The sequence below is a fragment of the Podarcis gaigeae genome (genome assembly GCF_964106915.1).
Source record: "Podarcis gaigeae genome assembly, chromosome: 5".
Classification (NCBI taxonomy): domain Eukaryota; kingdom Metazoa; phylum Chordata; class Lepidosauria; order Squamata; family Lacertidae; genus Podarcis; species Podarcis gaigeae.
The window spans coordinates 95,254,717-95,279,485 of NC_139681.1; the positions used below are offsets into that span (position 1 = coordinate 95,254,717).

The following is a 24,769-nucleotide window of genomic DNA, read 5'->3' on the forward strand; positions in this document are numbered from 1 at the left end:
CAGCCCACGGCTGGAAAAAGTTGCTGACCCCCGCAACTAATCCCAAATTCCCAAGGTGTCCATGGGCCTAAAAAGGTTTGTGATCCCTCCTGAAAATGGAAGAAAATCATCATGAACGATGTCCATTAGTAGCAAACTTGTCTAACAGAAGGGGTCTGTGGCAGGGAGCAGTCCAGAATCAGAGGCTGGAAAGGAGGAGGGTCAAGAGGCAGAGATGAAGGAGGCTGCTGAAGAAGCCAGGAGGTCTTTCCTTCTTGCTGAAACATTTGCCACACCCGCGTCTCCTGCAAGAAGAGGAGAGACGGACTCTCCCACATGGGTAGTGTGGGCAACCAAATGGGGTGATTTGCCCTAAAGGGGAGAAATGGAGATCAGACTATTTAAGCCCACTTCGTACCATACTGCACACTCAACTCTTCTCATTTTCTAGTGTGGGCTCTGCTGTTGACTTCTTTGAGGGGACTGAATATATATATGTACGGTGTGTGTATATATATATATAGGGGGTGACACTAATTGGCCTGTGTAACATCTTTTTTGCCTACTTCATATCACTGAGTGTCATCTGTGTGACTGGAGTGGTGTTTTGTTAGAATTTAGCTCCAGGTGGGTGAGTGGATTTTGGATAATATCTGACTAATATTGGAGCCAGCGTGGTGTTCAGGCCTCTCAGGCGCATCTGGGTCAATGCTCACCAATGGGGCCACGTTGTGCATGACAGGTTCAGATACTAAATAAACAGGGAGCATGCAATAAACAGAGAGGAGTTTCCAAGGGCTTTGAGCAGCTGGCAGCTAGCTCAGAAAGATGGGAGAGGTTAAATCCTTCCTTCAATCCATTCACCTCCTGGACCTCATTGGTTTTGGTTAATTTGGCTGACATATTCCGATTGCAAATTCTATAGTTGTTACATTTTAATAAATATAACCAGTTAGCCACCTTTCTGGTCTTGAGTCTTCTTGGGTGTGTTGGCAATTAACCATTAGTACAGTGGTACCTTGGTTCTCGAACTTAATCCATTCCGGGAGTCCATTCGACTCCTGAAACCATTCAAAAACCAAGGAACAGCTTCCAGGTGGCTGCAGGAGCTTCCTGCAGTCAAGCAGAAGCTGTGTTGGATGATCAGCTTCCAAAAAACATTCACAAACCAGAACACTTACTCCTGGGTTTGTGGCATTCGGGAGCCAAAACGTATGAGTACCAAGGCATTCGAGAACTAAGGTACAACTGTTCTTCAAAAGAACTGGGTATTAGTTATTTAGGAACAGCAGAATGAGGAGAGATAGTTTCAGGAAGCTGAGAAGGAATCTTGATTTCATGTGCCCTGGAGACCAAGATAGGCAGCAGAGCAAAAACGAGGCACGTTCTGGGCTGCTACTGCTGCTGTGTGCCCCTCCACTGAATACTAAAGGTTGTATATATGTGTAAAATAAGCCATAATCTTAAAAACACTATAGCCTCTGCCATGTCTCAACTCCCAACAGAAACATGACCCTGGGTGGGTGTCTGGAACCCTTGTGGCTGGATGATGAGTGGTGGGAGGATCTAGCTGGAAAAACCCCTAAGGAAGCCTCAGAAGAGGCAGGCTTAGAGTCAAGGGAATGGTGGTGGGACAGGTCAGAGGATGAAAGGGCAGCAGAATAGTTGGATGCTGAACAAGCAACAGGCTTGAGTGAGAGATAGGAAGAAGAGGCAGAAAGCACTGCAGACATAGGTCAGGAAGCTGAGGAGGACGATGAGGGGACAAAGGCTGTGACAGCTCCACAGGAGCCTGCCAATCCTACTGTATTCCATTCCCTTCCTCCGTTTTCTCCAAGGACATGGAGGGCCTTGCATGTAGCAGGGCCAGTAGCACAGAGAGCACAGGGGCGCCCCTCCCTGGCAGAGTTTAAGACTGCTGGGAAACATCCAGCCAAAGGGGAGACTTAGGGGAAAATAGGAGGCACAGATTGTCAACTGCTTTACTGGGGTTGGTCTTGCCTGTAGGTTTTCTGTTTGTATTCTGTTTCCTTGAATAAAGAATCAACTTCACTGCTCATCTCTGAGTCTCTGTGCTGACCTGCAACAGAACCAGCTCTGACATGCTGGAATCTTGCCTTTGCTCAGCAGAGATTGGGGGACTTGGCACCCAACCTTTGTAGCAACATATATACCACATCTTTGTGAAGGAGGAGTGAATAAATAAGTGCATCTTTTCTGCTTTTAAACAGAACTTTTAATTTAATTGTAAACATAACTTTTAATTTCTAGAGTTCCCTGGGGAAAATTGATAGATTGTTAAAACTCTCTGGGAATTGTAACTCTGTGAGGGGAATAAGGAACCTCTAACAACTCAAAGGCCCGCGGTTGGCGCTGTGGTCTAAACCACTGAGCCTAGGGCTTGCCGATCAGAAGGTCGCAGTTCAAATCCCCATGACGGAGTGAGCTCCCGTTGCTCGGTCCCTGCTCCTGCCAACCTAGCAATTTGAAAGCACATCAAAGTGCAAGTAGATAAATAGGTACCACTCCAGTGGGAAAGTAAACGGCATTTCTGTGCGCTGCTCTGGTTTCGCCAGAAGCGGCTTAGTCATGCTGGTCACATGACCCGGAAAAACTGTCTGTGGACAAACGTTGGCTCCCTCGGCCAGTAAAGCGAGATGAGCACCACAACCCCAGAGTCGTTCGCGACTGGACTTAACTGTCTGGGGTTCTTTACCCTTACCTTTTAAACAACTCAACACCCTGAAGAAACTACACTTCCTATTATTCTCTGGGGGAATCCATGACTGTTGGTGCAGGTGGTGCCTGGTACTGAACTTGCACTTTATGCAGCTCCTGAACCAACATCCTTCACATGGATAAATAAGGAAGCATTTCCTTCTACGCAGCGGAAACCAAACAGTGTGCACTTGAAGAATAATAAGTTGGTAGCTTCAGATAGATAAGAAACCTGGGAATATAATAATTATACTATGATATCTGATGTGAATTAGCCTACAAATATGGCACACAGGTAAAGCTTGTTGATTAATGAAATATGGATGACTCAAGACCTAGCCAACCTCTCCAAACACAATGCCAGAGCAGGGTCATTGGCAGGTGCATAATGGCAGTGGCAGGTGAAGGGAGGGCCACAATAATGACACAGGAGACAGGTGTTGGGTTGTATTAGGCCACAACGTGATTGATTGCAGGAAAGAGTAGGTTTGGCTAAGGCATTGGGCACGTGTCCTGCATCAGGCAGCCCTCCTGCTATCTGATAGTAACTTGTGTTGGGGAGTCACCCCCAACGTGAATTGAATGGCACAATCCCACACAGGCTGCCATTGGGAGAGGTGTTTTGGTCCATTGGTCTCCCAGAGTCACCCCTCCTGTACCCCCCTACCTAGGTACCCCTCTGACTAAGGGTGCAACCCAATGCCTTTTTTTTGCCAAAGTTGCGAAAACCTACAAGCTGGTCAGTTTGCTTGCAGGATTAAATTCCTCCCTGGCCCCAAATATGCTGACCAAATAAACCATAGCAAGGTCCATAGGTAACGTGCCCGCTTCCCCCCTCAGGCAGGCCCCTAAGGACTGGGTGGGTGGGGAAATCCCAGAATGATTGGCTAACAGGGTGGCCAACACCTGGCCACCCCCTTAAATGCTTGCAGCCCCCAAGCCCCAGCCCTCAATTGGCTGAGCAGGCAATGCCCGCCCTTACCTGAGCGCCCGATGCAGCCAGAGGTGAGCAGTGCCAGCCATTCCCGCCCCTGGCTGCGCCAGAAGATGGCAACCTTCCTGAACCCACCACGGCCGTGCCATGTGACAGTGGCCGCCCATCCGGAGTCTCAGGTGAGTGGATAGAACGGAGACTTGGAGACTCATAAGTCAGTTTCTTATTCAAGAAAATAGTATACAAGCAGAATGCCCACAGGCATGGCTGCCCTCAGTGGTGATGTTGCCAAGACTTTGCCCCTCCTGCTTCCTCCTAAACCCCCTCCTCTGGATGTTTCCCAAGCAGGCGTAAACTCTGGTGGGAAGGGTCCCCCATGGGCTTTCTGAGCCTTCTGTTCAGCTACATGCAAAGACCTGCATGACACTGGAGTCAAGGGAGGAGGTGGGACCAGGCAGCTGCTGAGAAGCTGTTTCAGCTTTTCGGTTGCAGCTTCTTCCTCTTCTCTTTGAGGTCCAGGACCTGAGGTGCCTTCCTCTGCACCCTGCCCTGCCTTTGAAGGATTTTCTTCCTCTGGCTCTTCTCTTTCCCTTGAGCCTGTTGCTTCTTCTGCCTCCCAGACTCCCTCCTCCTCTGACATGTCTTCAGAGTCCCACCACCACAATCCTGGCTCTGAGTCTTCCTCCTCTGCTGCTTCTCTAAGGTGCTCCCTGGCTGGTGCCTCCAACCACTCCTCTTCATCCAGAAAGTCCCTGGCACACAACCATGAGAAATTATTATTGGCTACTACATCAGTAGTCACGGGTAAACAATTGCGGCACAGAAAAATATCTGCTTCAAAAACAATTGTGTTCTCAAATGAATTCTTTGCTGGGAGTTCACTATAAAACCCTTGATGATTGTGAAAATATTTTTGTAGACTTTACTTGACAATAGAAAAGACTTGAAACAGAATCCAAGACTCTGTGTAATAAAACAAAAGGGTGGACTATTTTTCCCTTCAGGTACTAGATATTACAAGACTCACTTCAAAAAATGGTTTCACTTGGGTACACCTTTAATTCTTGAGCAGATTAAGGCCTTGTTTTTTTAAAAAAAAACCACAACAAAAAACCCTGGTTTTTCTGGTACTGTATGATATCTGAGAAGGAAATACTTAAGTCATGAGTTAAAAATAAATAAATTGAGATATATACATACACCTGTACAACTGAGATTTGGGCTACCATAAAAAATTGACCATGAGGCGCCCCAAAGGGCTACTTCAGCATTTCCCTAGTAAACTATTTTATTCTAGGGAATAAATTCTGGGCGCAGAATCTGGCTACCAACCAGGACGTCTTGTGATCTTTGCCTAAGAGGAGAGAATTAAGCTGTCTGAAAGATTGGCGAACCTCTTCAGCAAAGGATCAATGGTGTCTCTACGGATCTCAACATAAAGTCAAACTCTGTACATCTGGGTATGGCTGAATGCACCACAAGACACCATAAGCCTTAAGGAAAGTGTCTAGAAATTTATCTGTAGAAGGCATTTAATACCAAAGTGTCTTAATACTCAACAGTTGATAGCTTTTGTTAGAGGTGTAAAAAGCCTCAGTCGATATACTACATATCTTTTGGAAATGTCCCCAAATAACAACATTCTGACCTGATGTTATCAAGGAAATATACTACTAAGTGGGCCTTCTTTTCAGCTAAATTAAGATAGTAGTATTGACAAATGATGGAGAGATGACCCTTATATGCAGCCATAATAACCATTGCCTACAACTGGGGCAAAAAATATAGAGGACTTTATTGACTAGAGTTAGGGAATATAGCATAAATGCTAAAATGACAAATCTGATTCGGGGTAGTGGGGCTATGTAAGAATATGATTGCTTTGTTGAAAAAGTAACCTTTTTAATTACTGTATTTTTCGCTCTATAAGATGCACCAGACCATAAGATGCACCTAGTTTTTGGAGGAGGAAAACAAGAAAAAAAAATATTCTGAATCCCAGATGCCAGAACAGCAAGAGGGATCTGGCTTCTGGGATAGCCTCTTGCTGTCTTGGCTTATGGGATAGCTGTGCGCAGCCTCTGCTGGGCAGGGGGATGAAGGCTGTACAGTATTGCTATAATGAAGTACAAGAAAATCTGAATCTATGTTTTGCTGGGAATGCTGTGAGAGTTTTATTTACTCTGTTAAATGCATTGGTCTTCTTTTCCTTTATTTCTTTTTTCCCTCCCCCCTCATCTCTCTTTTTTTTCATTTTCTCTTCTTCTCATTAAATCCACATGCAGCAGGGTTTCTGTGAACCTGACATCATCAGGAGGCGGGAGATCAAAGAGGAAATTAAGGGTTCCACAAAGACCAAATTACTGATTTGAGCCCCAAAGTAGCTGTTGATCTTCTTGAGCTAAAGCGTAGTGGAACCACAAGACAAAGCTATGTGGACAACTGCATGGTGAAGTGGTGGAGCTTTGGGGGACTGTGTACCATACCCTCCAACATTCCTCAGATAAAAATAGGGACATTCTATTCTACATCTGTATCACTGCTGGGGAGGGGGCTTTTTAAAATTGACCTCCAATGTTACATTTTTACATAGTTCTTACTGTATATGTGGATGTTTGCTGTAAACTCACTTTTATGAATACCATTGTACAAATATTTTTCTTAAATATTTTTCTCAAATAAAACATAATCATGAGGAGAGTTTTCACATATTAAGTAGCCACCCCTTGGCTTGTGGAGGACAGGATCTAGAATCAGCCTACTTTGAAAGCAGTGTGTTGAGGACAAGCATGAAGAATTCTGGTTTGAGGGAGGAAATATTAAATAAATAAAGTTTAAATAAAACATTGTTGGACCTCTGGGTCTTCTCTTGACCTTGGGTCCCTGGCAAATGTCCCCAACTTGCCAGCCTCTGGAGTTGGACCTGGATATTCAATAAGTTTTACTCAGAGTAGAACCATTGAAATTAATAGACATGACTGACTTGGGGCCCTTAACTTGAATGGGTCATTTCTGAGTAAAACTTGCATGTATACCACCCCATAAAACCATTTATAAAATCATACAGTTGTTACTGAGTAAAATGATAGGGTTACATGCATTAGCCTTTTTTAAATAAGGTGCCTAAATATCAAAATACTAGGTGCTTTTCTGATTTCAGCTGGCAACTTATTCCAGACAGCTGGAGCTGCGTTACTAAAAGCCCAATTTCTATGCATACTAAGTATAGAAAATGCACTGGTCAGGCAGGGAGATAGGGAATTTTGTAGGTTAAAGCAGAAGTAAAGCTGTTGCTAGGGACTGGGGAGAAGCATCTAGGAAGCTCTTTTCCAGGTGACAGGTCGCCCCAATATTTCCTTTTCCTCTTCACTGCTTTACATTGGCATTTCCCCACCTACACAGGTAAAGCAGCTCAGGAGGAAGAGAAGCCTGGCTGACAGACTGCCCTTACATCCTGGAACATCCTTACATCCATAAACATAGTTTTAACAATGAGTCCGTAAGTGACTGTGGAGGCCAATTCTGGATCCACATGTCCTTCCACAGTGGGCACATTGGTTTCAGGGCGGGAGTTGAACATGGTGTGGATTTGCCAAGCATGCCTTCCTATTAGCACATTTCTCCCTTTTGTCCTGTGTTTGAGCATCTTCAAAGCCCATGACACCTTTGGTAAAGGCTGTTCTCCAATTGGAGAGCTCACAGGCAAGTGTTTCCCAATTATTGGTGTTTATACTACATTTTTAAAAATTTGCCTTGAGGCAGTCTTTAAACCTCTTTTGTTGACATTACACTTTCCATTTTTAAGTTCAGAATAGAGTAGTTGCTTTGGAAGATGATAATCAGGCATCTGCACAACATGACCAGTCCAATAAAGTTGATGTTGAAGAATCATTGCTTCAACACTGAAGATCTTTGCTTCTTTCAGTACACTGGCATTAGTTCGCCTGTCTTCCCAAGTGATGTGTAAAAATTTTCAGAGTCACTGTTGATGGAATCTTTTGAGGAGTTGGAGATGGTCTTTATAAGTGGTCCATGTTTCACAAGCATACAGTAAGGTTAGTAGTACAATAGCTTTGTAAACAAGCATTTTGGTTTCCCTGCAAATGTTTCAGTCCTTCAATCGGGAGAAAGCTGCACTTGCAGTGCTCAGGTGATGCTGGATTTTGGTATCAATGTCAGCCCTCGTGGAAAGATAACGGCCCAGTAGGAGAGGTGATCGACATTTTCCAACGTTACACCCTTGAGTTGGATGTGTGGCGCTGCAGAGGGGTTATGTTGGTGTCACACTTTGGTTTTTTTTGGATATTGAGTGACAGGCCAAGCTTTATGTAAGCTTCTGTGAAGATATTTAGGATGGTTTTTAGGTCATCCTCTGAGTGTGCACACACTACATTGTCATCAGAATACTGAAGCTCTACGATAGAAGTTATAGTAATCTTACTCTTTGCTTTCAGCCTGCTCAGATTGAAGAGCTTTCTATCTGTTCTATATACGATTTCTACTCTGGTGGGGAGTTTCCCTTCGACAAAGTGTTGCTGTCATATTTTCATGGATGATGTTCACAAATTTATCTGGCCAGCCAATTTTCAGATGGACAGTCCACAGGGCTTTACAATTTACAGTGTTGAAGGCCTTAGTCAGGTCAATAAACGCCATATACAGGGGTTGGTTTTGCTCTGTGCATTTTTCTTGAAGTTGTCAAGCAGTGAAAATCATGTCCACTGTCCCCCTAGAAGGCTGAAAACCATTTGGGAAGGGTCACCTCGGAAATTGTTAAGAAACTGTTGGCTAAGAATTTTGCCGGCCGCAGCTAATAGAGAGATGTCTTGATAGTTTCCACAATCATGTCTGTCACCTTTTTTAAAAAAAGAGATTGATAATCTTGGCATCCCTAAATTCTGCTGGGATCTCTTCTCTCTTCCAGACTTTTTCAATAAGCTTGTGAAGTTGTTGTGTAAGTTCAATTCCACCCACTTTGAAGACTTTGGCAGGCATCCCATCAGGTCTGCTGGCTTTGTTATTTTTCATGTGATTAATAGCTGTACACAACTCTCCCAGATATGGAGATACTGCAAGCTCATCTCTAACTTGGTTTTGCGGAATTTGTGAGAGGACCTCAGCAGCTACAGGGGAGTTGTTGGTAATATTCTTTCCAGTTTAATGCAATAGCTTCTTTATCTTTTAGAAGTATGGTACCGTCTGCTGAGCGTAGGGGGCATATGCCATGATTTATTGGCCCATAGATGGTCTTTGTGGCTTTAAAGAAACTCTGTGCATCATGAGTGTCAGCTAAGTGCTGGATCTCTTGAGCTTTTTTAGTTTTTTAGTTCTCTGGTTCTTCTTTGAACCTCAGCCTTAGCGTTGGCATATGTCTTTTTCTTAGTGGCACAGTTTCTATCTCATCATAGCTCTTTTCCAGGTGACAGGTCGCCCCAATATTTTCTTTTGCTCTTCACTGCTTTACAGTGGCATTTTCCCCACCTACACGGGTAAAGTGGCTCAGGAGGAAGAGAAGCCTGGCTGACAGACTGCCCTTACATCCTGGAAGGAGATAACCATTCTCATCCACATGATACACAGGTCACATGGAATCCACTGAGAAGTGGCACCAGAACTGGCCTTGCCACCAAGAGCCAATGCCAGGACCAAACTAGACATGGCAGCAGGCAGCTCCATCTCATGTTTTCCCTAACTATTCACAGGGATGGGAGGGCCTAACTCTCACGGAAAAGGCATCCCAGGGGAAAGGTGAGACTTATGGCAGTTTGCATTCTTTCTCTCTCTGCTTCTGCTTCATTTTGGCAGGCAATGGTGTGCGTGAAAAGTCAGCAATGGCCTTATTCTGGAGGCATGTTAAAAGTCCTCCAAGCCCTTTGCAAAGAGGAAAGCAAAGAGGAGGTTAATAAAAATCAAGGAAAATCGTCTTCCATTGTGTTTCCTAGTACAGTGGAACCTCGGTTTTCTAACAACTTCCAAAACATTTGAAAACCGGTTCAACTTCCAAAACATTTGAAAACCAAAAACTCAACACAGAAGCCTCAAAAAGAAAAATTAATACAGAAAACTCAATACAGAAGCCTCCTTGGAAGTTCGACTCCCGAGGCACGTTCGAAAATGGAAGCATTTATTTCCGGGTTTACCTGGCTTTACGCCATTCAAGTTCCAAAACATTTGAAAACCAAGGTTCCACTGTATCTTAAATCCACACTTGTGAACAATTAGGTACGACGTCATTAATTTCCAGAGATGTTGCCCTGTTAATCTTTTCAAAGAGGCTTGGGATACTTTAAAAGTGGGTCATCATGCGCCTGCATGAGATGTGCAGTCCCGAATTGTTACAACAGGGCACAGTACCCTTCTGATCTTGTTAACAAAAAACACACACAACACATATTTCTTTGACATCTGATGGGAGGGCGTTCCACAGGGCGGGCGCCATTACTGAGAAGGCCCTCTGCCTGGTTCCCTGTAACTTCACTTCTCGCAGTGAGGGAACAGCCAGAAGGCCCTCAGTGCTGAACCTCAGTGTCCGGGTAGAACAGTGGGAATGGAGACGTGCCTTCAGGTATACAGGACCGAAGTTGTTTAGGGCTTTAAACGTCAGCACTCAGTCTTTGGGAAACATCCTATCAAGTCTGTATTCTGCAGGATCAAATAAACTTTTTTCACCCTTCCACCCATTGTGTTTTATTGGCACTGGAAAGACAGAGAGGAAGGTCTTGTCTTCAATAACATCACGTTGCCCTGCTTGGAAAAATTGGGTTTTGGTGGGACACAGTGTGAAAGCATGGTTGCTAAGCAGTTTCTGTGGCTGCCAAAGAAGAAACAGGGCAGTTAACGGTTATATTGTGTGCTGATTTGGGCCTGTGTACAGATCCTTCTTGAAGGTTTTGTCATTGCTTCTTGAAATGCTGCTGATTTGTCCTTTCTTAATGACATTTTTAGGAATTGTTCTGATAACTGAGTCTGTGTTTGAAAGCACAAAGAAAATAATGAGCCAGGCCTTTGTGTTATGCAGCTCTGGTACTGAGAATTGCCCTCTGGTGCAAATATGTTGGAAATTCGCCAACTTGCGTCCTACAATGGGTGGGGACTGGGTAAGTTGCTGGAATGCAGAACTGTGACTGGGGGTGTGCAACAAGGAGAAAGATGAAGGCTTGAAGAAAACCTGAAGGACTGGAATTTTCTTGAAAGAAAAAAGCTATAACTGTAATTGTTAAAAGTGTAATTGTCTTTTATCTTCTGTTTTAATTATGTGTGTTCTAATGCCTTCATTAACTTGTATGTAATTTCCACACAATAAGTGGATCTGCTCTGTTTCAGCACCCAGAAAAATGTCCTAACACTTGCAATCAGGAACCTTGATAGAGTTTCTGATTCTGGGCAGCCTCTAAAAACATTGAAAATAAAACAAGTGAAGAAACACAAATTGAAGAGCAGCATCAGAATAAAACAATATAAAGGGAATGAAACTGATTATACTTGAAGGAGCATCTCTACCCTCACACTGAGGTCCAGCACCGAGGGCCTTCTGGCGGTTCCCTCACTGTGAGAAGTGAAGTTACAGGGAACCAGGCAGAGGGCCTTCTCAGTAGTGGTGCCCGCCCTGTGGGACGTCCTCCCATCAGATGTCAAAGAGATAAATAACTACCTAATAATAATAATAATAATAATAATAATAATAATAATTTATTATTTGTACCCTGCCCATGTGGCTGGGTTTCCCCAGCCACTCTGGGCGACTTCCACAGAGACCTGAAGACATCTGAAGGCAGCCCTGTTTAGGGAAGCTTTTAATGTCTGGCATTTAAATGTATTTTTAATCTTCGTTGGAAGCCCCCCAGAGTGGCTGGGGAAACCCAGCCAGATGGGCAGGGTACAAATAAATTATTATTATTATTAAAGATTACTGGGATAAAACAGTTTTCAAGGATTGTTTAAGGGTAGCAAGGAAGTAAGTCAAGCAGCATTCAAGTGGAGGGCCACCACTGAAAACTCATGAATCTGATTGACCTTAGTGGTGTAGACTAGAGAGCAGAACATCTAAGCCTTGGAGCTTCTAAGGCCATCTTCAAGCCCAAGCTGATTTACATGGGTATGGGTAGCTAAGACCTGCTCTTGTAAGTGCCTGGCTGACGTATTCAGCTATGCCATTGAAACCCTCATTAATCTCTGGCATAGGGACTCGTGCCCATCATATGTGCTTAACTCATTCCCCTTCGTGGTTCAGTCAGTGTCAATAAGATTATTTTGATTTGCCTATGATTACTGCTTTACTGTGAAGTGGCACTTACGCAATTGAAAGAGGCTTTTATTATGTTATTACACCTCTTTCATCTGACCTCACATATTATAGATCAGATTACAATTTGCTATATTGATTTAAGGTAGTGCGCACCAGCTACAGGCCTTCTCGGGATGGCACAGGTTTCTTTTATCCTTCTAAATCTGGTTTCTGGGTTGCTTTGTGGATTGAAAGTGCCTCTTCCTCCTGGTTGAATTACTAGCACTGGGAGAAGGACAAAGGTAGGGAGGCCCAGCTATCTTCTTAGGGCTTTTCTTACAGTAAACACCATGTCTTTAGTATGCTGTCGTAGCTGCAAATCTCCTTTCATTTAATCCGCAGGCAGCAGGTATTCTGTAAGCATGACATGACATGAGTGATAGATTGAACAAGGAAGAATCAATCAAAGATCAATCTAGGCAAAAATTGTAGAAGAGAGAAATAACAGTGACCTTTTTGTGGGTGTCTGCTATAGACTGTGGAGTCAGACTGAAGGCTTGGATGATGTCCTCCTAGAGCAGATTGCCAAACATTCAAAAAGGATAGATAAAGTAGTCACAGGAGACTTGAACTTCCTCGAAAACTGTTGGAACTCAGTGATCCTTAAAATTTAACAAAAATATATATTTTTTTAAAAACAACAAAAAATAGTGAGTCTGTAAGTGACTGTGGAGGCCTATTCTGGATCCACACGTCCTTTCACAGTGGGGACATACCGTATTTCCCTGTGTATTGGGCGAGGTTTTCTGACTCAAAAATCACGTCAAAAAACTGGGGTTGTCCAATACACAAATAGTAGCATGGCGGGGGGCGAGGAGAGAAGTGCTGTGCCGCCAGCCATTCGGTTGGTGGGAGCACGGCTTCCCCAGATGCCGCAGCAAGCTGGGAGTGATCTGGGGGGTGCTTCCTGCCCACAGCTGGGGGGGGGGGAGAAGCTGCATACTGTAAGCCAGCTCTTTGGTGGGAGCACAAATTCACCCGATGCCACTGTGCACAGGAAGCAGTCCCTGGATCGTTTCCCATGCGTGGCGGCATCAGGGGAGGTTGCACTCCTGCAAATCGGATGGCTGGAGGAAGGGCAAATTCATCCAATGCTGCTGCGTGCAGGAAATGATCTAGGGATTGTTTCCTCCCCGCAACTGCGTGAGGAGAGAGGCTCAACAACTTTGGGCCATCTTCCCTCATTTTCTTAAAATTTAGTCACCCAAAATGTGGGGATCTTACACAAGGGGGCATCTTATAGACAGAAAAATACGGTAGGTTTCTGGGTGGGAGTTGATCACGGTAAGGGTTTACCAAGCATGCCTTTCTCTTAGCACGTTTCTCCCTTTTGTCCTGAGTTCGAGTGTCTTCAAAGCCCATGACATCTTTGGTAAAGGCTGTTCTCCAACTGGAGCGCTCACAGGCCAGTGTTTCTCAGTTGTCAGTGTTTATACTACATTTTTTTAGATTTGCCTTGAGAGAGTCTTTAAACCTCTTTTGTTGACCACCGGCATTACGCTTTCCATTTTTTAGTTCAGAATAGAGTAGTCGCTTTGGAAGACGATAATCAGGCATCTGCACAACATGATCAGTCCAACGAACTTGATGTTGAAGAATCATTGCTTCAGCAATGGTGATCTTTGCTTCTTCCAATACTCAGCCTTAGTTTCCCTGTCTTCCCAAGTGATGTGTACAATTTTTCAGAGACACTGTTGATGGAATCTTTCGAGGAATTGGAGATGGCATTTATAAGTGGTCCATGTTTCACAAGCATACAGTTAGGCTGGTAGTACAATAGCTTTGTAAACAGGCATTTTGGTTTCCCTGTGAATGTTCCAGTGCTCAAACACTCTACACTTCAATCGGGAGAAAGCTGCACTCGCAGAGCTCAGGTGATGCTGGATTTCGGCATCAGTGTCGGCCCTTGTGGAAAGATAATTGCCCAGGTAGGAGAAGTTCCAAAGAGTATTTTAGAGGGTATAATAGTCAATTTAACCTACAAGTAGGAATGAACATATGAACAGCAGAAAACATTAAATAAAGGAAGATTTGAGATGAAAATGAGTGGAATAATAGATTATGCAGCCAACGAAAGACTACCTAGAATGCCATGGAGAGAATGCCTGGGAGATCAAGGGAAAAGATAATGATGAATTATTATGAATTATGAATGATGAATTATATATAAGTTGTAAAATGCATAAACAAAACAAACAAACAAAAAACTCAAAGTGCAGGGTAGGTGTGATCCCAGCTGTACATTGTCGTACTTTTCCTAGAGTCACTCTTGACAAGTTAAGATGACAGGTGTCTATGGTTTCACTGGAGATGAGATTTGCAGTGCACCCAGCCCCCTTGTGATCCACAGGGGGAAAGAAAACAAAGGAAGGTCCCTCCACACATGATTGGTTAAGGGTGGGTAGATGGAACACAGTAAGTAAACTGAAAGGAACAACCATAGTCCAAAAAGACTTGGTGTTGTGGTTATTCACTCACTAAGCAAGGCCTCCCCCTTTAAACATAGAAGTTAGTTATATACCAACTTCCAAGCGTATTCAAATTAGCTTAGCCATAGTTAGCTAGCTAACAACTCCAACAGAGCCTCCTTCTGGCTACACGTCACTCTCAAGGAACAAACCTAGACTTCACTGGCATATGTACCAAAGGAACAGGCGAGACTTCTGCTGCCTTGCTGGCACAGAATTTTAAAGGGGACAACTTAACTTACTACTCAAGGCACAGATTGCTGGTCCCTGACTTTGTGCTCCTCTTGCTTCAAGATCAGGTATACCCACCTTCCTTCTTTCCTTCCTTCCTTCCTTCCTTCCTTCCTTCCTTCCTTCCTTCCTTCCTTCCTTCCTTCTCCACCCCCGCTTTTCCTTTAGTGTGGGTCTGTAGCAAACTGTTGAACTCACTCTCTGGGCTTTTGGGTAGCTAGGGATTCTTTTAGTCTATAGAATGAAAGTGTGTGTGTTGGTTTTTAATATTTGCCATTTGGTTGAAAGGGGAAAAAATACTGGATATAGTAAAATAAAATGAGAATTCCCTGGATGCCTAGATCCAAGTTTAGGGCAAGTACTATGTTAGAAGTGGGTCTTGAGACCCTCAAAATAAAATCTGAACAAAATTGGTGAAGCAGCAAAGAGTTTATTGATTACCAAACGTTCTTGCAAGAGTGGGTGTCCAAAGTAGGCACACCCCAGCTTTGGCAAAGCATAAGCTTATATTCCCTATACCCAAAGTGCAGGTCCCCTCCCTTGTCTCCCCATTGCCTGGATACTACAAGGTTTACAGCCTATCAAGACCGCCTAATTTCCCTACTAACATTATTTATTATTTCCCTTATTTGGTCAGTATTCCTATGCAATTACTTGCTAAGCCAAGCAAAAATGCCGCCTTCTGATCACAAGCTCTAACATCTCCAGTTAACAAGTGTGAATCGATCTGGACTGCTGACAAATGCGTACTTATTACAACCACATCCTGGCCACAAACTCTAAATATCTCCAGCTGACAAGTGTGAGTCGATCTGGACTGCTGACACTTGTCTACTTATTACAACCACATCCTGACCACTAACAGGTGTAAACGAGTTCTATACTTGCTGAAGAGTACAAAGAAATCGTATTCCAGCTGCAGGCTGCCCTATCTACTGCGGCTATCTAACAGTTGAAGCATTTTGGCTTCTTGTAAAAAAGCAACATTATCATTACTCACACACTATTTGATGAGACAGCCCTGGCAGAGACATAAAATCACAAGACATGCAGCATAGTAAAGTGTGGAAATATAGGCTGTTAGAGCTTTAAAATGTCCCCTTGTAAGTTCCTTCCAAAGCCACACATTTCTCTTAGCATGGAAAGAGACTGTTGGTGTAATTTGGAAAAATGGGTGAAATTGTGCTAAGTGCTTGGGGCATGTTTTGAATAGCCCATCCTCCATGTCTGGATTCTGCTTAGAGCTAGAGTTAGCATGCCAGCTGCACTGGGTGGCTCAGAAACAGTCCAAGACTAAATATCCGGAGCATGACTCATCCACCTTCCCTTTCTCTAAGGAATGTATGGAGGTGCAGAGGCAGCTATAAGGCCTGTAATCTTTTTGCGTGCTGAGGTCCCCCAAAACACCCCTACTCCAATAACTCACACATCACACATAATTTTTGTTTAAGGTTTTTGGCATAATTTTGGCCACAACTTTATTATCATACAAATTGTGAGTGGTTGCTTAGGCATTGGTTATGACTAGCTATCCCCCCCGCCTTGGGGGATAGCACTGACTCCCGGATTCCAGCGAGAGTCAGTGCGGAGGAACAAGAACAGGGCAACTGGGGCTGAGACACAGACCCTTCAGTTCCTCCCCGCTTGCTCCTTGGGGTCTTACGCGGCCCGCACCCGATTCCAGGGGTTTGGACGAAGGGATGGTAAGCCCCAGAATTCCTTTAATGGAATTCCCGTGCAGCAGCAGCATTGGAGGGGCAGGCACAGCCAATCCATACCCCTCCACCAACCAATTTAACCAATGCCTAACCGCCAACCTTACAAGTTGTGACGATTTGCTACGCAGTAGGCAAAACCCAATTGGCACACACTAATCAGCCAAAAGGAAAATTCCTACCAGGCCCCCACACCAATGCGAACGACCCCATGACAGGCATAGCAAGGTCAAAGCGGAAGCCCAATCAAGGGAGGGAGGGCGGGTGATCCGGTGTCCACAGCGAAAGAGAAAGGAACATGCTGTGGACCTTGCTTAAATAACCACTGATCCCACCCCTAAATTGGCAACATCAAATTTACCCCAGTAACACCAGCCTCCAATCTGATCCAAGCCCCTTGAATCAGCCTGGCCGGCAACCGTGGGTGTTTTGTCTGGCCCCATCCGCAACACGTGCTCTCTTTTTAATGAGAACACGCTTTATTATGGAGAGAGGCAGTCCTTGGGACATTGCGGTCCTCAGCCGTTTAAGGCTTTATAGCTCGAAACCAGCACTTCGAATTGGGCCTGGAAACTAACTGGCAGCCAGTGCAGTCTCACAAGGATCCGTGTAATATGCTCAAACCATCTTGCCCCAATGAAGAACCCAATCACTTAAATTTGCACTAGCTGAAGTTTCCAAACCATCTTCAGAGGCAACCCTATGTATAACACATTGCAATAATCTAACCTAGAGGCTACCAAAGCATAGACAACAGGAGTTAGACTGTCCCGGCTCAGATAAGAGCGCAGCTGGGCCACCAGCCAAAGGCACTCCATGCCACTAAGACCACCTGAGCTTTGAGTGACAGCAAACGATCCAGCAGTACCCCAAAGCTATGTGCCTGCTTCTTCAAAGGGAGTGTGACCCCATCAAGAGCAGGCAACCTCCCAGCCATCAGCTCTAGAGAACCACCCACTAACAGGGCCTCAGTTCTTACATGGATTGAGCTTCAGTTTGTTGGCTCTCATCCAGTCCATTATTGGGGAAAGATGTGAAGTAGAATCAGAACTGTGTGTCATCAGCATATTGCTGACAATGTATCCAAACCTCTGGATCTTCTTCTTCTTCTTCTTCTTCTTCTTCTTCTTCTTCTTCTTCTTCTTCTTCTTCTTCTTCTTCTTCTTCCTCCTCCTCTTCTTCTTCTTCCTCTTCCTCTTCTTCTTCTTCTTCTTCTTCTACTTCTACTTCTCTGGCGATCATTCATAGCCAAGTAAGATTGTCTTCCATAAACATAGTTTTAACAATGAGTCCGTAAGTGACTGTGGAGGCCAATTCTGGATCCACATGTCCTTCCACAGTGGGCACATTGGTTTCAGGGCGGGAGTTGAACATGGTGTGGATTTGCCAAGCATGCCTTCCTATTAGCACATTTCTCCCTTTTGTCCTGTGTTTGAGCATCTTCAAAGCCCATGACACCTTTGGTAAAGGCTGTTCTCCAATTGGAGAGCTCACAGGCAAGTGTTTCCCAATTATTGGTGTTTATACTACATTTTTAAAAATTTGCCTTGAGGCAGTCTTTAAACCTCTTTTGTTGACATTACACTTTCCATTTTTAAGTTCAGAATAGAGTAGTTGCTTTGGAAGATGATAATCAGGCATCTGCACAACATGACCAGTCCAATAAAGTTGATGTTGAAGAATCATTGCTTCAACACTGAAGATCTTTGCTTCTTTCAGTACACTGGCATTAGTTCGCCTGTCTTCCCAAGTGATGTGTAAAAATTTTCAGAGTCACTGTTGATGGAATCTTTTGAGGAGTTGGAGATGGTCTTTATAAGTGGTCCATGTTTCACAAGCATACAGTAAGGTTAGTAGTACAATAGCTTTGTAAACAAGCATTTTGGTTTCCCTGCAAATGTTTCAGTCCTTCAATCGGGAGAAAGCTGCACTTGCAGAGCTCAGGTGATGCTGGATTTTGGTATCAATGTCAGCCCTCGTGGAAAGATAACGGCCCAGTAGGAGAGGTGATCGACATTTTCTAACGTTACACCCTTGAGTTGGATGTGTGGCGCTGCAGAGGGGTTATGTTGGTGTCACACTTTGGTTTTTTTTGGATATTGAGTGACAGGCCAAGCTTTATGTAAGCTTCTGTGAAGATATTTAGGATGGTTTTTAGGTCATCCTCTGAGTGTGCACACACTACATTGTCATCAGAATACTGAAGCTCTACGATAGAAGTTATAGTAATCTTACTCTTTGCTTTCAGCCTGCTCAGATTGAAGAGCTTTCTATCTGTTCTATATACGATTTCTACTCTGGTGGGGAGTTTCCCTTCGACAAAGTGTTGCTGTCATATTTTCATGGATGATGTTCACAAATTTATCTGGCCAGCCAATTTTCAGATGGACAGTCCACAGGGCTTTACAATTTACAGTGTTGAAGGCCTTAGTCAGGTCAATAAACGCCATATACAGGGGTTGGTTTTGCTCTGTGCATTTTTCTTGAAGTTGTCAAGCAGTGAAAATCATGTCCACTGTCCCCCTAGAAGGCTGAAAACCATTTGGGAAGGGTCACCTCGGAAATTGTTAAGAAACTGTTGGCTAAGAATTTTGCCGGCCGCAGCTAATAGAGAGATGTCTTGATAGTTTCCACAATCATGTCTGTCACCTTTTTTTAAAAAAGAGATTGATAATCTTGGCATCCCTAAATTCTGCTGGGATCTCTTCTCTCTTCCAGACTTTTTCAATAAGCTTGTGAAGTTGTTGTGTAAGTTCAATTCCACCCACTTTGAAGACTTTGGCAGGCATCCCATCAGGTCTGCTGGCTTTGTTATTTTTCATGTGATTAATAGCTGTACACAACTCTCCCAGATATGGAGATACTGCAAGCTCATCTCTAACTTGGTTTTGCGGAATTTGTGAGAGGACCTCAGCAGCTACAGGGGAGTTGTTGGTAATATTCTTTCCAGTTTAATGCAATAGCTTCTTTATCTTTTAGAAGTATGGTACCGTCTGCTGAGCGTAGGGGGCATATGCCATGATTTATTGGCCCATAGATGGTCTTTGTGGCTTTAAAGAAACTCTGTGCATCATGAGTGTCAGCTAAGTGCTGGATCTCTTGAGCTTTTTTAGTTTTTTAGTTCTCTGGTTCTTCTTTGAACCTCAGCCTTAGCGTTGGCATATGTCTTTTTCTTAGTGGCACAGTTTCTATCTCATCATAGCTCTGATAAGGAGCACTCATGGCGATCTTTAGCACGGACAATAACATAGTCTAAGAGGTGCCAGTGGTTTGACCGAGGAAGCCTCCATGAAGTTTTCAAGTTATTTTTTCTGTCGAAAGGGTGTGTTGGTAATAACAAGATTGTGTGCTGCACATATCATCAAAAGTAAGGTTCCGTTCTGGTTGCTGTTGCCAATTCCTTCTTTCCCAGTAGTCCCAGGCCACAGATTGAAATCTCGCCCAACTCTTGCATTAAAATCACCCAGGAGGCTAATTTTATCTTCCTTAGGTTTCTCTGATAGGATGGTTTCCAGCTGAGAGTAAAACATTTCTTTAATGTCTTCATCGGCATCCAGTGTTGGTGCATAAGTGCTTATAATCATAGCCTGTTGGTTTTGGGTGAGTTTTATTGGAAGGGTTGAGAGTCGCTCATTAATGCCGGTAAGGACTTCACTCAGCAGTGGAGTTTAAAAGCATAGGGGATATGATTGAACCCTATGGAACCCCACAGTGAAGGCCCCATGGGACTGAATCACTCTCCAAGCAACACCCTCTGAGAACAACCATCCAAGTAGGACTGGAAGAACCACATAGCGGTGCCACCCACACCTAACTTAGACAGCTGCTCTAGAAGGATACCATGATCAATGGTATCAAAAGCCACTGAGAGGTCGAAGAAAGTTAACAGGGACTCATTTTTCCTGTCTCTCTACTGCCAGTGGTCATCATACAAGGCAACCTGTTGGATGTATCCATTGGTACAGTCAAATGCAACATTCCCTATTTCCCTAGAATGGGTACAGGCAGGAGAATATCCAGTCAGAAAGCAACTTTTCGTTCCACTGACTGGATTATCCTCCCCCTGCATGTGACCTGGGAGATGGGCGTGGCTCTGGCTGACTCCACAAAAGAGCCAAGTCACGCAGCCATTTTCTCACATGCGCTTTTGTGTTGAAGTTATCTTGTTCTATCTTTTGCTGCCATGCTGCTCTCCTGCAGCCATTTTGTTGTATTACTGTAATTTTGTTCTCTGCAGCTCTGCAGCTTTCAAAGAGGGAATCTTTCCCAGCCCTACCTTGAATTACCCTACAGTGTGTCCATTTGACAACAGATACAGACTATCTCAGCACTGGTGGTGCAGGAAGTATCTACACCTGACCAGTGGCATTGTGGAAGTGTGTATAGCATGATCACAATCACCATTTCCTTCTTGATGTTCATTTGGGGCGTGTGCACAGAAGAAAAAGCATGAAAAACAAAATCATGAGGGTTTTCACATATTAAGTAGCCACCCCTAGGCTTGTTGACAGCAGGATCTAGAATCAGAAAGCAGTGTGTTGAGGACAAGCATGAAGAATTCTGGATTGAGGGGGGAAATATTAAATAAATAAAGTTTAAATAAAACATTGTTAGACCTCTGGGTCTTCTCTTGACCTTGGGTCCCTGGCAAATTTCCCCAATTTGCCACCCTCTGGAGTTGGACCTGGATATTCAATTAAGTTTTACTCAGAGTAGAACCATTGAAATTAATAGTCATGACTAACTTGGGGCCCTTAACCTGAATGGGCCATTTCTGAGTAAAACTTGCGTGTATACCACCCCATAAAACCATTTATAAAATCATACAGTTGTTATTGAGCAAAATGATAGGGTTACATGCATTAGCCTTTTTTAAATAAGGTGCCTAAATATCAAAATACTAGGTGCTTTTCTGATTTCAGCTGGCAACTTATTCCAGACGGCTGGAGCTGCGTTACTAAAAGCCCAATTTCTATGCATACTAAGTATAGAAAATGCACTGGTCAGGCAGGGAGATAGGGAAACTTGTAGGTTAAAGCAGAAGTAAAGCTGTTGCTAGGGACTGGGGAGAAGCATCTAGGAAGCTCTTTTCCAGGTGACAGGTCGCCCCAATATTTTCTTTTGCTCTTCACTGCTTTACAGTGGCATTTTCCCCACCTACACGGGTAAAGTGGCTCAGGAGGAAGAGAAGCCTGGCTGACAGACTGCCCTTACATCCTGGAAGGAGATAACCATTCTCATCCACATGATACACAGGTCACATGGAATCCACTGAGAAGTGACACCAGAATTGGCCTTGCCACCAAGAGCCAATGCCAGAACCAAACTAGACATGGCAGCAGGCAGCTCCATCTCATGTTTTCCCTAACTATTCACAGGGATGGGAGGGCCTAACTCTCACGGAAAAGGCATCCCAGGGGAAAGGTGAGACTTATGGCAGTTTGCAAACGGTCCATTAACACCTGGGTGTAAGCATTACTTCTAAGAGCTACTGAATACAAAGGGAGGTGCACAGCTGACGTAGAAGTGAACAGTACCAGTGCGACCTCCAACCATCTGGTGTAGGAGTCCACCACTATGAAGAATTTTTTTCCCTGGAAGGGGCCAGCGAAGTCCACGTGCAGGCATGGCCATAGTGCTTGGGGGGACTCCCAGGACTGGGCTGGGGCCCTTGGGGAATCCAGGCGGGATTCTTGGCAGGTCTGGCAGTGTTTGACCCAGGCCTGTATCTCTCCATCGATCCCCGGCCACCACACATAATTCCTGGCCTGGGCTTTCATTCTCACTACCCCTGGGTGTGTCTGGTGTAGGGCTGTGAGGACCCTTTTGCAGAGGGGCTGGGGAATGACAATCCTGCTTCCCCATAACAGGCACCCCTTGTGGGCTGATAGTTCATGTTTGCAGGTTGTGTAGCCAGTGAATTCTGGCCTGGGGCTGCTGCTGGGCCATCCCCTCCACACACAGTCCAGGACCCAGGAGATGACCCTATCTTTTACGGAATGGTCTGCAACTTCTTGTGCCTGAATGGGGCGGTCAGGAAGGAGCTCCAGGCTTGTGAAGAAGAGAAGAAGAGTTTGGATTTGATATCCCATCTTTCACTCCCCTTAAGGAGTCTTAAAGTAGCCAACATTCTCCTTTCCCTTCCTCCCCCACAACAAACACTCTGTGAGGTGAGTGGGGCTGAGAGACTTCAGAGAAGTGTGACTAGCCCAAGGTCACCCAGCAGCTGCATGTGGAAGAGCAGGGACGTGAACCCGGTACACCAGATTACGAGTCCACTGCTCTTAACCACTACACCACACTGGCTCATTACCATGGTTAGTCACCGTGGTAAAGGTCAGTCCTGATCAGTCACCATGGTAAAGGGTCGCCCATACAAGAAAGAAATCATGGAATTTTTTTACTCCCTTCACGATTGCCAGACCCACCTTGTTGATTTGTGAGTAGTTCCGCTCGGCTGCGGTGAGCATCTGGGAAAAGTATATACCGGCACCTCTCTTCCGTCTGGGAGTTGGTGTCCCAGGACAGCACTGATGCCGTAGGGTGAGGTGCCACATGCTAGCACCACTGGCAGCCTCTCGTTGAAGTGTGCCAAGACTGAGTTCAAGACGAGCAAGTCCTTGACTGCCTGGAAAACGGCCTCCTGGCACTGGCCCCACACCCAAGGGGCCCACTTGTCTAGGAGTCTGTGTAGGGGCTCCGCTACTGCTGCCTTATGAGGAAGGAAGGTGAAGTAAAAGTTCAATAGTCCCAAGAAGGCCTGAAGTTCAGTCTTGCCCTTGGGCGCTGGGACATCACAAATGGCCCATACCTTGTCACTGGTTAGGTGGACCCCTTCTGCGTCCACCGCAAATCCCAGAAAGTCCACCTGGGGCACTCCTAGTAGACACTTTTCCTGCTTCACATTGAGGCCTGCCATCCGGAAACGGTGCAGGACGGTGCGGAGGCAGTCCCCGAGCTCCTCTGGCGTGGGCCAGGCGATCAACAAATCATCAAAGAAGGGGGTGGCACCAGGAGTCCCTTTAAGGTGAGAGTCCATTACATTCTGGAATATGCCTGGCACCACGCTGACACCAAATTGCAGCCGTTACAATTGTCTGTGCCTCTGCTGTGGCCTCGTCTACCAGCAACTGTTGATAGGCTTGCCAAAAAAAATTGACCCAGCTTGCCAAAAATATTCTTTTTTTAAAAAAAGATATTTATTGCAATTTTGAACAATAGAACAAACTTCACAATCAAAACCAAAAAAAGAAAGAAAAGAAAAAACATTATCACAATCAAATAAAAACAGAAAAATGCAATACAAAACATAAAAAGTAGAAGCAAAAAGACCTAAAAAAAACCATATAAATCCAGTTTCTTACTTATTATTTTCATATCCTTCTTTCCTGACTTCCTCACATCTCCCTTTTCTGTTTTCCCTTTTTACACAATCATATTCAGCAGTGCCTTACCCTTTTTCAAATCTTATTCTGTGTTATACCTTTCAACTATTATGTCTCCAATTTTTCCCCTTATAACATTTTGTTTAAGCTTGACATAATGTTCTTCTAACTTTTTCACCCTTATTTCTCATAAAACATTTTTACATATTCCTTTCAGCTATGTCACTAATGCCATATTGTCTTTATATCCTGCATCATTTTAACATTCAAACATTTTGCAATGTTTTTGCAGGTAGTCTTTAAATTTCTTCCAATCCTCTTCCATTTGCTCTTCTCCCAGGTCTCGGATTCTGCCAGTCATTTCTGCTAATTCCATGTAGTCTATCACTTGCATCTGCCATTCTTCCAGAGTGGGCAAATCTTGTGTCTTCCAGTACTTTGCGATAAGTATTCTTGCTGCTGTTGTTGCGTACATAAAGAAAGTTCTATCCTTCTTTGGCACCATTTGGCCGACAATGCCCAGGAGGAAGGCCTCTGGTTTCTTAAGGAAGGTATATTTAAATACCTTTTTCAATTCATTATAGATCATTTCCCAGAAAGCCTTGACCTTTGGGCACGTCCACCAAAGGTGAAAGAATGTTCCCTCAGTTTCCTTACATTTCCAACATTTATTATCAGGCAAATGATATACTTTTGCAAGCTTGACTGGAGTCATGTACCACCTATATATCATTTTCATAATATTTTCTTTTAAGGCATTACATGCCGTGAATTTCACACCAGTGGTCCATAACCATTCCCAGTCAGCAAACATAATATTATGACCAATGTCTTGTGCCCACTTAATCATAGCTGATTTGACCGTTTCATCCTGAGTGTTCCATTTTAACAGCAGGTTATACATTCTTGAAAGTACCTTAGTTTTAGGTTCTAACAATTCTGTTTCTAATTTCGATTTTTCCACCTGGAAACCTATTTTTTTATCCATATTAAAAACCTCTCTAATTTGATAATAGTGTAGCCAATCTCGCACTTTATCTTTTAGTTTCTCAAAA

General features: G+C 44.2%; 1 protein-coding gene across 1 annotated transcript; it reads right to left on the reverse strand.

Moving 5' to 3' along the window:
* Window positions 1-3,839: 3,839 nt before the first annotated feature.
* LOC310844989 (uncharacterized protein) lies at window positions 3,840-23,410 on the reverse strand. The gene is made up of 2 exons (XM_083739840.1): window positions 22,758-23,410; window positions 3,840-4,383 (listed from the first exon to the last, which is right to left on the reverse strand). The coding sequence occupies exons 1-2, from the start codon at window positions 23,366-23,368 to the stop codon at window positions 3,855-3,857; spliced, it is 1,140 nt and encodes a 379-aa protein (XP_083595966.1). The 5' UTR covers window positions 23,369-23,410; the 3' UTR covers window positions 3,840-3,854.
* Window positions 23,411-24,769: the final 1,359 nt, after the last annotated feature.

Bases quoted from the DNA above. Each gene is read 5' to 3' on its own strand.
- LOC310844989 (XM_083739840.1), bottom strand. From the start codon at position 23,368: ATGGACTCTCACCTTAAAGGGACTCCTGGTGCCACCCCCTTCTTTGAT. The intron at 4,384-22,757 runs GTGGGTCTGGCA...GTTGTGTGCCAG, and splicing joins ACTACTCACAAATCAACAAG to GGACTTTCTGGATGAAGAGG.